The sequence below is a fragment of the Nannobrachium achirus genome (assembly GCF_963921795.1).
Source record: "Nannobrachium achirus genome assembly, chromosome: 16".
In the NCBI taxonomy this organism is placed as follows: domain Eukaryota; kingdom Metazoa; phylum Chordata; class Actinopteri; order Myctophiformes; family Myctophidae; genus Nannobrachium; species Nannobrachium achirus.
In genome coordinates, this window is record NC_137823.1 from 53,211,187 (window position 1) to 53,226,363 (window position 15,177).

The following is a 15,177-nucleotide window of genomic DNA, read 5'->3' on the forward strand; positions in this document are numbered from 1 at the left end:
TAGTTTGTTAGTCCAGTGGTTCTCAACAGCGACCCCCAAAATAATCATATTTGAACTGGGGATCCCCCACCCTGACAAGCACTTGGAATTGTAGGAGTTGAGGAATTACATTTAGTTTGACTCGGTTCCACAGATATTAAATATTGTGAAAATAGCAGATCGACAAGCTTATAACGCTGCGAGGGGTTGTGAGCTTGTAGATCGTCTATTTTCAAAATGTTTGCCTCTTTCTTATATTATTTGACAATTTGGCCAATGTTTGACCAGTTTTTTATAGTATAGTTAATTCATTTTGATACAATAATATCGATATTCTTCTTAAAAATGAATGGTATTGACAGTAGACAGATCAGGGGGGAGGTAAGGATAGGCGGTCTTTTTTTACCCCCTCCAAAATCATCCCCTGGGGGGTCCCGACCCACAGGTTGAGAACCACTGTGTTTTTCTTTTTTTTCCCTTTTTTTTAAAATTACATCTTTATACAAATATCATGACATACAAGACAAAACAAAACAGACAATACAGTACAGTACAATACAAACACAAACGACAAGTTATCAATACAATAAATAAAAAAATATAAAATAAAACAAATCATAGCCAGGGGCAATTAATAAAAGAAAATATTAAAAAGTGAACACAAAAGAATAGTTTTTTCAGCCTTCTTATTTTTCGAGTCACGAATTGTTTGAATGTACTGCTTGGCTTCAATTTCAAATAACATGAATAATGGCTTAGAGTGAATACATTTAGACTTATGGATGTGAAATTTGGCCAGACTTATTATTAAATTAATTATAAATACCTCATGTCTTTTCTTGTTACAATTACTATCATAGCCAAACAGCACATTCTGCCAATACAGATTAAAGTCAGGGTCAATATTATCAACAATAAAACGAGATACATCTTTCCAAAATGTGTTGGTGTGGTCACAACTCCAAAACAAGTGCAACACTGTCTCTGGATATACTTCACATAACAAACAATTAACACAAATATCTCTCTTGAACCTGCAAAGATAGTGACTTGTAGGATAGTACCTATGTAACATTTTAAAAGAGACTTCCCTCACTTTGTTGGTAAGAAGATATTTGTATGGAAGATTCCAAATACATTTCCAGGTCAAGTTATCAACAAACCTGGACCAATAGGATGCTATATAAGGTGTACTAATGATATCTCTCTGGAACAAAGCCCCTGTAGGAACCCTGGTGGGTAGTGTCTGCCTGTCACCTAATGTTAAAAATGAGAACCACTGTGTTAGTGGAGCAGTCACAGCCCACTCTGTAGTCACTAATGTCAGCTGTTATGGTGGAAACATTGAGTTAAGGGTTACAGGGAGAGTGAATTGTTAAGGGCCGAGGCTGAGTCTGAACTGTAACTGTATCGAAATATCATTTTTAACTTAAACAATCGAAGTATATCGAAATGAAAACAGCTAAAATCAAATCGTATAGTTTTATTTTGTATCTTATCGAATAGGCAGTGCATAGAATCAATTGTATCGATTCTACCTACTTGTGCATTGTATAGCATTTTTAAGAAGAAAAAAAAATGAAAAGGAGGGGTTTAATTACTTTTCCTTTCCATATAGCTACACTGGTCTATTGAGAAATGTGTGTAATCTCTGGGTTCATGTCAAGGTGCAGGTTTGTCAATATACAATGTCCATGTATTTGGCAGATTATCACTGTGTTTACTTATTTATATCCATAATAATACATGTTTCCCTTAAAAACCTGCACTATCCACACCTTTCACACAGATTAATTTCTTTGTTAAATAGTTACTATATCGATTTTAAATCATTGAATCGAATCGTATCATATCGCCATGAATGAACCAATATCATCCATGTAAGTGAGCTTGTAGATCGGCTATTTTCACAATATTTATCTGTGGAACTGAGTCAAACTAAATGTAATGCCTACAATTCCAAGTGCTTGTCAGGGAGGTTCAAATGTGATTATTTGAGGGTCACGGCCTGAAAAGTTAGGGGACCCTTGATATAGAGTGTAAACCTACAGGGCCGAGTGGCCTCTGCGATGTGTGCCTTGAATGAGAGCTGACTGTCCAAGACAACACCAAGGCTCTAAATGAATGACTGTCCAGGACAACACCAAGGTTCTTGGCTGTTGGAACCGAAGTCACCAGAGATGCAAACAGTGAGATCCCGCATGGGGCAGGACTTACCTGGGAAGAAGAGAAGCTCAGTCTTGTCTGGGTTCAGCTTGAGGTGGCGAGAAGAAAACATCCACTGTGAGATGTCAGCCAGACATGCAGCCATGCCCTCTTCAACCTGAGTGGCAGAGGAGTGGTGAGAGAAAAACTGATGAGTTACAATCAACTAATTGCGACCGTAGGAGATGAGAAATGTCACAGCTTGTCTCTGTGTGTCTGTCTGTGTGTGTCTGTGTGTTTGTACACATTTTTACAGTCTATGGGTTGAAAAAAAAGTAAAGTAAAGTTCCCTTGACACATCACTGTGACATCACAGGTGATATCACCTATGTAAAAGTCCATATATGAGTATTCCCCAGAATCCCTTTTATGCCCATATATGAAGATCCCTGATGTCATCGATATATATCACTGGCCAGATGGCCAAGAAATCGAACCTCCGAACTATCTCAAATTGTGATGTAGTATCTGACCCGACGCCTCTTACTAAGTAGCATACATTTACACCATACCCTCCCCGAAAACGTCAATATTGAACTCCATATGTATATGGATACATATTATTATTGATAAAGGATCAAATAAAATAAAAAGTCCATATATGGGCATTCCCAGAAACAAAATCCCTATTATGCCCATATATGGAGATTTCTGATGTCATCAATCCCAGGCCCTAACTGACCAAACCTGCTTTACTCTTATTTACACCCTACCTGTACCTTCCCCAGAAACGTTAATATTAAGTCCATATATATAGATATATATTGATAAAGGATCAAAGAAATAAAATGTCTATACGGTATGGGCATTCCCAGATAATGCCCTGTTATAGGGTACCACCTTATTGCCCATATATGGAGATCCCCAGGCATCAAAACCAGGCCCTAACTCACCATGGCCCCTGCTTGGCTTTACTAATTAACATCTGTTTTATGCCCATATATGGAGATCCCTGTTCCAATGTCATCAATATTAAGGACATATCTGGGAATGCCCATATTTGGTAATGCCCATATAAGGGCATGTTTTGACATAACATTGTTGACTATGTAGGGGTCTCCATATATGGGTAACTGGTCCGATATACATCACTGGCCAGATGGCCAAGAATTGGCACGACCTCGCCCAAAGGGCGAGGTCGCATGTCGCCCTGAGGAGTCTAACTAGTATGAAAACCTGCAGATCATGTGAGTGTGTGTGCGCGTCAGTCAGTCCATCACACTGCATATGTGGCCAAGACGGTCCCTTTCTTGCCCATATATGGAGGTCCCTGATGACATCAATATAAAGCCTGTATCTGGGAATGCCCATATATGGACATAATGGGTGCGTTCGAAAATGCGCACTCAACGCACTGGTGTGCCATGTTGTCGTTCGTTTATTCGGTGCACTTGGTGCGTTGTCTTTCGGAAATCCTGTGCGCGGCGCACCGGTGTGCTGAGTGCACACACTGACCAACCCTACTCAGAAGATGGGGTTTGACGGTGTGGTGCGGCAGTGCGTGTTTTCATTGGTTGATTTTCATGGCCATGTCTCGAGCGCAGCGGTTCTCAGCTGTGAAAAATTGAGGAAATGACCGCAAAATGCAGCATTTGCAGCTTAATTGGTCGTTTGGGCTTGATAGTTTCAAACGCATCAACGTGTAAACTAACAGCAGGTATGCCAATGTTATCAATTACATATCCTTTCAATATCAACGTTACGTTAGCAACTGCTGCTTTTCAGAAAGTTTACCTTCAGAGTTCAGACTGAAAAGGCACACTACTGCCTCTTGTGGCTTGTTTACAAACTGGTTGTTCGTAAACAAGCCACACTGAATGCACTCTACAACGTCATGCCCACTGCACTCACTACACTGAGCATACACCCGGTGCGCATTTCCGAACGCACCCTATGCAGGAGGCAGCGGGACGTTGCGTTATAGAATACGAGCGCTTCCAAAGTTCAACACTTTGAAAAATTAAAAAACATGTCTGCTCGGATTTATTGACAGATAGGAACTCATAACATGTATATGGTGGGTTTTTATGAAACAAACACTTTGCAGATAGAAATAGCGAGGATATTCCAAACTTTCCATACAGCCCCAATGTTGGCGAGTTTGATGTCGTTTAAGACAATCAGATAGCAAAAAAAAAAACTGTTTTGATGCATTGGCTGCCTATGGGAGGTATTGCAACCCTAGATTCAATCAATTAAAAAAAATCTAGTGTTGCAATTTGCAGCTAATGCCCTCCTGTGATGACATTGTGAAATGTAAATGATATCATCACAGCCATTCTAGAGCTGAATTATCAGATCTCATACTCACAGAAACCTGTTGAAATGTCTCCCAAACACTCTTCTCCTCCAGGATAGTGTGTCATTAGTTGACCAGCCACAGTCCTATCTTGTAGTTATTAATGTCAGCTGTTTATTGTAGAAATACTGAGTGAAACCCCAGCCCCAAACACACAGACATGCTGATATATCCACACTGGTTTATTATCCCTGGCCCGCTTCATTTGGTGACAACATTTACCAGATTATTTACCAGTAAATCATAAACATCTCTGTTTTCAAAGCGGGGTTGCACTGTCAGATTGTTTCCCTTCCTGCTTCTTTTAACCCCACCCCCTCTTGTAACTGCTAGATTGTCTTGTCTAGAGTTAATTGACACCTGAATACCCAATGACATTGCTTCTGTCATCTTGGTATAAATCTAACACATATCTGACCAAGTAGATGCATGTCTACCCCTTAGTGGACATGGTGCTTTAGTGCAGCTCTTAGTGAAATGACAAAACTGGGTTCAAATCCTCATCTGATGATCTCAAGGTTAAGAGATCAAACATCACTTTTAATATGATATGATGATGATGATGATGATGATGATGATGATGATGATGATGATAATAGTAATAGGGGTAACAATAAAACTGCTTTGAGTTTCTATAGAAAATCCTGTGGCCAGTTTGTAATGAAGGCTGATCAACCGCTGGCAACTTCCACAGGGTGTCCAGTCAAAACACCACAAAACTAACGTCAATGAGATTTGCTTTTCCTTCTGTTCACCAAACACACATACCTGGGGTGCCCAGTGCATTTTCAAAGACATTTTGAGTTACTCATGCATATCTTTACAAATATGCATTTGTTATGTTGTTATATTGTTGTTAATGTACTGACATATTATCTTGCTTATAGTGATATTATTTGTATTACCTGCTTATTGTAAATCGCTTTGGATTAAAAGCATCTGCTAAATGCCTTAACTGTAAACTGTAAGAACATTCCAAAGTACTCCATCATCAAACTACAGGTAGACTGGGGTTTGAATATGGAACCTCTCTGCTGAAAATCAGATCATTAGACCACTAAGGGACGGATTAACCTCAGCAATGGCCCCTGGTCGATACATTTTTAGGGCCCCCCACCCTCCACCATATCATATAGTAGGCTATATGATATGGATTTGATGGTATATGACATATACCATCAAATCCAGACAAGGTCATCCTGCTCTTCCCTCTGCAGCATATTTTGGAGAATAACATCCAGAAGAACACTTGGAAGAGATGGAAAACCCGGGGTAAATTCTGAGACATTGGTGGTTCCATGCAGAGGATGAGCCAGAGGTTGTGAGTTCAAACAGAGAGCATGGTGACTCCCTGAGTAAAGACATGTGAGCAAGAGGTTGTGGGTTCAAATCCCCCCAAGGACATTCTCTCTGAAACACGTTTAGAAGGATGAAATATAATAATCCTTCAAAAACTGACTCTGTAAATAAACCTGTGATGTGACATTTTGAGACACTATTTCTCTCTGGTCTAGAGATCCTGGGTTCTTCTTTTGAAGACTAACGTGGACATCAGTTTTCTCTCTTCACAATGCAGGATTTGAACGTAGGACCTTGGGAACATGTTGCTGACGTCTTTACTCTGTGAGCCACCATTGCCACTATACAGTAGATGTCCACCGTGTGTGTGTCTGTGTGTGGGCATCAGGCATTCAGGAAGGAATGTTTTTTGAGCTGCACTTTACGTGTATCACTACTTACCGTATAGTACCGAATCTACCAATATCAAGGTTAATTGTTCACATAATTGTGCGATTGATTCGATCTGTTCCCGAAAACAGTTGCCTGGTCCCCACTGGCCAGCATTCACCTTGGCTTTGGCCAAGATTCTTCCATGCCATTGCCTGGACTCCCTGGAGTAAACTCCATTCACTAATCATGTTCAACCTAGATTTAACACTAAAAAAGGCTCTAATTTGTTCTCCAGCTATACCACAAACATGTGGAACGGCCTTCTGCAGGCCTTAAAGGATGAATTGGTATGAAAAGTCACCTTCAGACGGCTGCTACGCAAGACTTGTAAATAGACTATGCCCTTCCACCCCCCCCCCCCCCCCCCCCCCCCGGCTGCTACGCAAGACTTGTAAATAGACTATGCCCTTCCACCCCCCCCCCCCACCCCCCATTGTTCTTTTGTAATTGATATTATCCTAATCCTATGCAAAGTATACTCTGTTCTATCCGTCTGTCTTTCAATGTTATATGAGATACATAAAGTGGTTCCTGTGTAAAGTAAATAAGCCGTAAAGCTTACTAGGATCTCCTTTTAGTTTACATTGTACCAGTGATTTGTGCTCTTATGAAACTGTACTTTTTCTTATTGCAAACTTCTAACAAATTCTTCTTCAATCAATTCAACTGTAATGGTATTTATGTGCCTCCTGGGGGCGCTGTTGACTATGGGGCTTTGGGAGATTATAGAATGTCATGTCACAGAAGAAGACTCACTTGTCAGAGTTTAGACTAGTGATTAATAAAGTTTGATTGTGTTCCTGACGTTATCTTGAGTAGCCTACTAATAACAGAACAATACACAACCAAAGCAATGTGTGCTGAATGTCTTTGAAACATCACAATGTATAACTTCTGTCACTGGTGCATCCTTGGTATCTTAATAGTGTACGTCACGAACTGATCCTTGGTATTTTCATCCTCGTTGAGGTGCATTCTTTGAGCAAATATGAATATCCGGTGCTAGAGAGGGCAAATATTAAACTTCCGGTTGGATTCAATCGCCTTCAAAATAAAACGAGGTTACAACGTTTAGAAAACCTTATAGGAAATAGAAGTGAATATAAATTCCACTTTGATCGTAACTTCAATTCAAAACATCCTTGGAAATGTAGACCTATCTATTTAGATGTATATTTGTTGTCATTATTTTACACAGAAACATAATTTTCGTTGTATAGCTTTAATTAAATGCTTAGTCTATATTTTTAGCCTGTGTAGCCTATATCATATACAAATTAATTGTTTTTCAATGGCTTTAAGTGTACTCTTATTCTGAAGAGATCTACCACCGGAAGTCTTATATTTGCTAGCCTAGATTTGCTCACAGAACATAGCCGAAGCGAGCTTACCTACTTGTTTACATGTTTGCGCTGTTCTCGAGGACGCAGCAAACGGACTCCAGACTAGTCCAGAAGACCACCAGTACCTTCGGAGGCAGCAGGCATAGGACTAGGAGTACCGGTAAGTAAGCCTGGCTACGCGAGGGAGGCGGTCTCGGGTAGTCCTACGGTACGGTGATGAGTTTCGTATGCATGCGGCCTTCGCAGCTGTTAATCAAAACATCTGTCCTAGCTAGTAGCCATCATAACTCTTGTAGAGAGCTTTTATTTTGGGACGTTTACTCTCTCCCAAAATTAAATCACTCTGCAAGAGAGTTATGATTTATGGCTACATCGGTCAAGTTGTCTCGAGTGCACCAGAGACCAGCTCCTTTCGGAACCACTCAGCCACTCGTGACTGTCGTGAGTGGTTCCGAAAGGAGCTAAACTAGCTCTGGTCCATCGCGTCACCTCCCGGTGACGCTCTCTGACAGACCCGTCGGCAAATGGCTAACCCTTCTTATTATAACTCTATGCTAGACCCCTGTATCTCAGCCCCTCCGACTCCGAGCGCTCAACTTCAGTCAAAATAAACAAAACTGTTTCACTACTCACCAAACCAAAGGTAGTTTTGAGCTGTTGAAGTCTATTCTCCGCGGTGGCGAACCCCTCAACCCACTCTGCAAATACACTATTTTTGGTATGAAATAAAGTGCATCCAACTCGACCGCCGCTTATTTCCGGGTTGTGAAGTGAACCATTGTATCTGCGGTGGCCGCAAGGTGACTCGAGGTGGGTGCGTTTTATTTCATGACAAAAATAGTGTATTTTACAGAGTAGGTGGGGTGCTGAGGGGCTCACCACCGCGGAGAATAGACTTTCAACAGCGCAAAACTAGCTTTGGTTTGGTGCGTAGTGAAACAGTTTTGTTTATTTTGACTGAAGTTGAGCGCTCGGAGGGGCTGAGTCTAGCTAGCCATTTGCCGACGGGTCTGTCAGAGCGTCACCGGGAGGTGACGCGATGGACCAGAGCTAGAGCTAACCAGAGACCGAGGTCTCAGGTATATGCTCAAGTGCTTGATTTGACGAGAAAAAAAATGTTTTGTTTTTCTGGACTTGCAGTTGGAGTACAGCTGATCAACAGTTATCCAGTTACCATCTATAGAGTTTGCAGACTCAACAATGATAACACAATGCTGTGTTATTGGATGCAAGAACTATACTCACGACCGGAAAGGAAAACGGCTCGACAATGGAGTGGAATTCTTCAGCATTCCAGTCTGGAGGCAACACCATGGACAACAGATATCCGAGTTAACGAAGAGGCGCCGCATGGCTTGGGTGTCAGCAGTAAGACAACCAGACATCACCTTCAACAGCATTGCCAAGCATTTTGTTTGTTCGCAGCATTTTATCACTGGTAAGTTATATTCAAAACACTACCGATTATTACCAAATCTGTCTAATAATGTTAACATAGAGCTCTAGACTGTACACAATATGGACAAGGTAATTAATTGAAAGAAGACTTTAAACTATCGACTGAAAGCGTGCAGTATTTGAAAATGATTAGTAGTACTAATGTATTAAAATCAAGCGTAAAGGCCCATTCCCACTGGGCCAGATAACAGATAAAAAAATCTCTTTCTCCAGATATTTTTCCATTCAAAGTGGATGGTAGATAGTGATAAAAACAATATCTACCACAGATATTTGCCACAGATACTTTTATCTGTGGCAAATATTTTTTTTATCTGTATCTACCATCCACTTTGAATGGAAAAATATCTGGAGAAAGAGATTTTTGTATCTGTTATCTGGCCCAGTGGGAATGGGCCTTTAAGCCTGGTCAAACCCTCATAATCAATGGCGTGGTAATTGTTATATACCCCAACAGGGGGTAAATAGTAAAGGCCCTTTTCCACTGGCAACGATGACGATAACGATTTAAAAAAATTGGGGTTTTCAATTGTAGTGGATTGCAGCATCCACTCAACACCGATACAGACAACGATAGCCGACAACTACATTGTTAGGATCAACAACGATGTGTTTAAGATCACAGTGATATGGAACTGGGTCTCTGACAAACAGCTCGAGGTGCGCTTTGCGCGAGCGGCTGTTAATTGGCGCCTCTTCACATTGATGTCCGATAACTTTATCGGACATCAATGTGAAGGCATAATTATCGCTGTGATATTTTATGGCTATCATCCTCGTTATCGCTGCCGGTGGAAAAGGGCCTTAACACCTTCTAATCAGGGCCATCAGTGAGAACAGTGTTGATAATCACTTTCTTATTGGCTATTGAAGTTAAATTATTATACATTATTATATGTATGATAATACATTTATACACAAACAAAAACAGTCTGTACATGGCCAGGCCAGACATTCCACTAGAAGTGCAGTGTGGCAGGTCGACCTGGGCCTCAGTGAATGGACATGTGAAGGGAGTCCGGACATCTGGATTTCATTCACACTCACACACACACACACACACACACACACACACACACACACACACACACACACACACACACACACACACACACACACACACACACACACACACACACACACTGGGCCCTACTCCCTGGAGCACAGGACGCACTGGGGTGAAATAAAGACTTTATATCGCTCAGAAGATCAGCCGGTTCTGTGTTTTTAGACATTCCGGAAGTTGCGGCCGCATAGGAAAACATTACTGCCTCCCCTGGTCACGTGGTATATACACAACGGGGAAAACACAGAACCGGCTGACCTTCTGAGCGATATAAAGTCTTTATTTCACCCCAGTGCTTCGAGTTTCTTCCACCTTAAAGAAGTAAAACGATTATAGATTAACAGAGACCCGTCACTTTTTGGATAGAGTGTTCACCAAAGGTAAGAAGTGTTCGCTAACGGCGGATCGTCGATCCAGCAACAGGATTCCGGCATGCGACCAGTAGGAACCCCATCTCGGAGCTGCGTAGCAGTGGAGTGAGGGGTTCCGAAAGGAGCTACTATATGGTCATGTTTAAGTTAACGCACACACCTCATGCACAACATGTATCGATCTCAAGGTTCCTGTCGTGGGCACCTGGAAGCCCTGCAGAGATCAGAGAGGGCCACTGCACAGGTGGTCCGAGCCCCATGCACCCATGTGGAGAGAGGGCCTCTTCCTTTGTTTTGACGTAAACAGCTCAAATATATACCAAGGCCAGACTTGCTGGCACCGGTTACTCATGCACAAACTTAGAAGATGCATGCATGTGCATAGACCATACATGGGCAACTGGCGGCCCGGGGGCCACATGCGGCCCCCACGTTCACTTAATGCGGCCCTCAGGTTAATACCGGAATACTGATATATTATTGATTTCAGCTGTAACAATTGCAAACATGACCTGCTTTAATTCCGTCCGTCTATATTAGTAGCTTAATGACTAGTATAGTAGTATTAAAAAGTATCTTTTATGTCCAAGTTATTAGTATTTAGGTTCATAAAGTTAACATGACTATATAACTAAATGCGTTTGAAATTAAATAAAAATGTTACATTTCAGGATTCCAATTTAAAAATCACACTGTGTGTGTGTGTGTGTGTGTGTGTGTGTGTGTGCGCAACAGCGCCCCTCCCTTAACATGTGTGGTCAGAAAAGGTTACTGCAGGCTACAGACCCGGAGACAGACAGACAGACAGACATACAGACAGACAGACAGACAGACAGACAGACCCACACACACGGCCACGTATAGGAGCGTTGTGACCGCCGCTCAAAAAAATAACAAATAATGCAGGATTCCAATTAAAAAGAAGCAAAAATTGCCGATCTGCTATTTTTTTACTTCTATTGTATGCGATACTAGAATGACAAAGTAGGACGTAGCAATATGCAATGTGGCCCTCTGGAGTGAAGGTGGAAATATAATGGCCCTCGCCATCATCAAAGTTGCCCACCCCTGGCATAGACACTGGGTATAAAAGCTATCCCAAATCTCCGCACTTTGGTCTGTTGTAGTCAGCTCTCTGTCGGAGCTGGGGTCTGTTGGAGGTTCACCATGGAAGCTACATCTGTCTAACCTGAACTCCCCGTCTCTTCAATAAGACAAAAGACTGGACTTTTACATTTGTTACCGTGGGCACAGAGAGCCCCAAACCCCCACAATACACAACACTATACAGTGGCGCTTCCTCAGTGCCTGGTTGTTAAAGCATAGTTAGCTCAATAGCTGGTATAGATAGATAGATAGATACCATTAGATATAGATACTTTTATTATCCCAAGGGGGGAAATCAGTCGCCCAGAGGCAGCACAGCAGTTTAAAGGACAACTTTAGTTTTTTACAACAAGGGTTCATATTTTAGATTGTAATTAAAGGATATAAAAGATGAGTGTTAAAATTATTTCATTTACTTCTTTCTATTGTTTTAGAGATTCTTATTTCAGTGGTTGGGGGCATGCGTACAAGTGGCTAAATATGTCATTTTACACAGAATAAGCCCATTCCCAAGATACAACGCAACCTTTCATGGTTAGATGTGACTTATGGGGGCTAGAAGTGTTACTGTAAATAGCAATAAAGAAACTGCTGGCTTATTGTGTCTAAAAATACATATTTAGCCACTTGTACGCATGCCCCCATGCGTACGCATGCCCCACATTTTAGCACGGTAAACGTGATCAAACAATAGAACGAAGCAAATGAAAACATTTTAACACTCACCTTTTCTTTTCTCTAATTATAATCTAAAATATGAACCCTTGTTGTAAAAAAACAAAGTTGTCCTTTAAGGTGGTGAAATCTCGCTCTTTCGAACGACCATCATTTCGACAAAGGAGCTTCGGGAGGGTTAGCGACTCACCCCACGGAGGTTAGGGAAAAAGTACAACTTAACAATGCAGTGCCAAACAAAAGTGCTCATAGTCAATGCTGCTAGTCCTTTCTACAATAGTACTCAATACTACCAACACAACCCAATAGTGCAGGTCAGGCCCAGTGCAAATAAATCAAGAATAAAACAAGAAAGGGTGACGCAGCAAGACTCCACAAGCACCCTCCCTGGAAAAGTCTTTAGAGGTTAGAATCAGTAAAACAACTATTAACTAATCAACAAATCGGTGTGTTCTTTTTCAGGCAAACCAGCCAATGAAATGCTTGACTGTGACCCTGACTGGTCACCTACATTACACCTGGGGCACACAGGAGAAGTTAAGGCATCACTGTGCAACACCGAGCGGTCTAACCGCAGTACAAGGAGACGGCGGGCAGTGAACAGCACTGCATCTGCAGCACCAGCTCCACAGAGGCCAGAGGTGGATGAAGCCGTACCACAGCCTCCACCAAACCCCTGTGATGAATCTGATGATGCATCACAGGTGGATGAGGCTGGGCCAGAGGTGGACAACACTGGAGAAGAGCAGGAATTCAATTCTTGCATCCTTGGGCGTGATGACATTAACCGCTTGTTGCAGGATTACAGGACGGTGAAGGAAAACCTCTCCCAAAAGCATTTTGATGAGCAGTACTTTAAAGACAACGATGAGAGAGTTAAGTACTACACTGGGCTTACATCCTTTGATATGCTGATGCAGGTGCTGAAGCAAGTGCATCGATTCATTAAGGACTCAGAGACTGAGAGACTTTTGGAGTCAGGGACTCAAAAAAAGCTGTCATTGTTTCAAAAGCTTGTCTTAACTCTCATACGACTGAGGCTGGATTGGCCAGATGTGCACCTTGCACACATGTTCTGTATAGAGCCGACGAATGCAGGCATAGTATTCAAATGCATCATAGATATATTGTATTACTTGTACAAATTTCCAGAGAGGGACTTGTTCGCGAGAATGCCTTACAATGTGGATGTGTTTGGAAGGCGTATGCTTATCATCGACTGCTTTGAAATTGTTACTGAGAGATTGTTAAAATGGCAGGCACACAACCCCAACCAGAAATATCTCATTGGCATTACACCAGGTCCATATGGACACGTCGCTTACGTCTCCAAAGGGCACAGAGGTGCTCTGCCTGACAAGACAGTGACTGTGGTCTGTGGTCTTCTCCAGAAACTACAGCAAGGAGACCTGGTGTTGGCGGCGCGTGGATTTGACATCGAAGAGAGTGTAGGGCTGATGTGTGCAGAAGTGACCGAACCCAGTCCTCTGACTGAATTGGATTTGAAGCAGACACAGACCATAGCTCACCTCAGGATCCCTGTGCGGGAAGCTGTTGAAAATGTATGCAACCGTTTCACAATGCTAAGTCACACATTACCAGCGTGCTTTATCCTCCCATGTAAAGGCAAGGAGGACCTTACTCGGCTCGACAAGATTGTGCATGTTTGCTGTATCTTGACCACTATGGTGGCCTCATATGCTTTTGAAAGTGATGGCCCGATGCAGCAAGAACAGCTGCTACGCCGCTGGGAGACCAGTGGCACGCCTGAGTGACCAAGTGGTGCCGTTGAACAGCCTAGACACACAGCGGCAATGTTGAATGCACGCAACGTGGAGCAACAGGCATGCAGAATTTTTATTATATTATTATGGTTTCGTTTTTCGCTCGTTTAGATTTTTTCTTTTTTTACCTCTTCTAATTCAGTTAGTTTTCTGTAAATACTCGGTCATAGCAGCTGTTTTTAGTATTTTTATTTTATTATTTACCCTTTTTTCCCTCCTTTATTTTGTTTACCAAAGGTTGAGCTTTATGTACACCTTATTACATAACTACTTGAGAATAGTATTGTACCAAAACATGTGTTATCTTGTGGTGTTAATAAACATTTTTGTATCCTGAAACTGTTGTATTGCTGTGAACTTCACTTGAAGGCTACAGTGACACCTTTTGGGGGTACCTTTATTTATACAGGTGAAGTCTCGCTGACATACAAGATATATTTTACCAGGGAGCCTGTTCAGGATAGCAGCAGTACAAAAGGTTGCACCTTATAAAACATACACACATTTCCATAAAAAAACATTTGAAATAAGGCATTGCCTACAGAACAGAACTAACGTGCAGAGTGTGTTGAAACGATGTAAATTAATGAAGAACAGATACCTGCAGACAACCATGTGGATTTTAGCTCGGCACCATTAAAGAAACATATTCTAGGCCAAAGATACTCAAGGTGGTTTTTTTTTACGTATTTTGAGAAAAAGTGATAACATGCTTGTTACAATTATGACACTTTCCAATTGAGGTGGCTCTCCCCTACTTTACAAGCTCACAAGTTGCTTCTAATGCGACCCTTCACGCATTAGAAGGCTAATATCTGTCACCAGAACCAAGGATGGGTGTTTTCAATTAATCTAAAATGTCTAAACTTTTTAACTTTTACAATGGGTTTATATAGGATTAGGAAGAGCTGGTTTATATAGGATTAGGAAGAGCTGTGTCTGATTACATTAATATCAAATATCTAAATACTGAATTAACTTTGGGGTGGAACACAAAAGCCAGAGGAGAATTTAAAATGAGCCCAAACATGTTTGGAAGTGAAATATCCCTTTAATTACATTGATTGGAATATACCAGTAATCATTTAATTTTAAAGGTTCTGTTAATTTGTGATTTATTCAGAAATGATAAAGTAAAAAGTAAAAATAATCAGCAAGT

At 41.5% G+C, this 15,177-nt stretch overlaps 1 protein-coding gene across 1 annotated transcript; it reads left to right on the forward strand.

The window, feature by feature from the left end:
- The first annotated feature begins 7,590 nt into the window (after positions 1–7,590).
- LOC308300268 (uncharacterized protein) lies at positions 7,591–14,164 on the forward strand. Its single transcript, XM_080744089.1, has 3 exons — positions 7,591–7,717; positions 8,698–8,995; positions 12,697–14,164. The coding sequence occupies exons 2-3, from the start codon at positions 8,758–8,760 to the stop codon at positions 14,007–14,009; spliced, it is 1,551 nt and encodes a 516-aa protein (XP_080600215.1). The 5' UTR covers positions 7,591–7,717; positions 8,698–8,757; the 3' UTR covers positions 14,010–14,164.
- Positions 14,165–15,177: the final 1,013 nt, after the last annotated feature.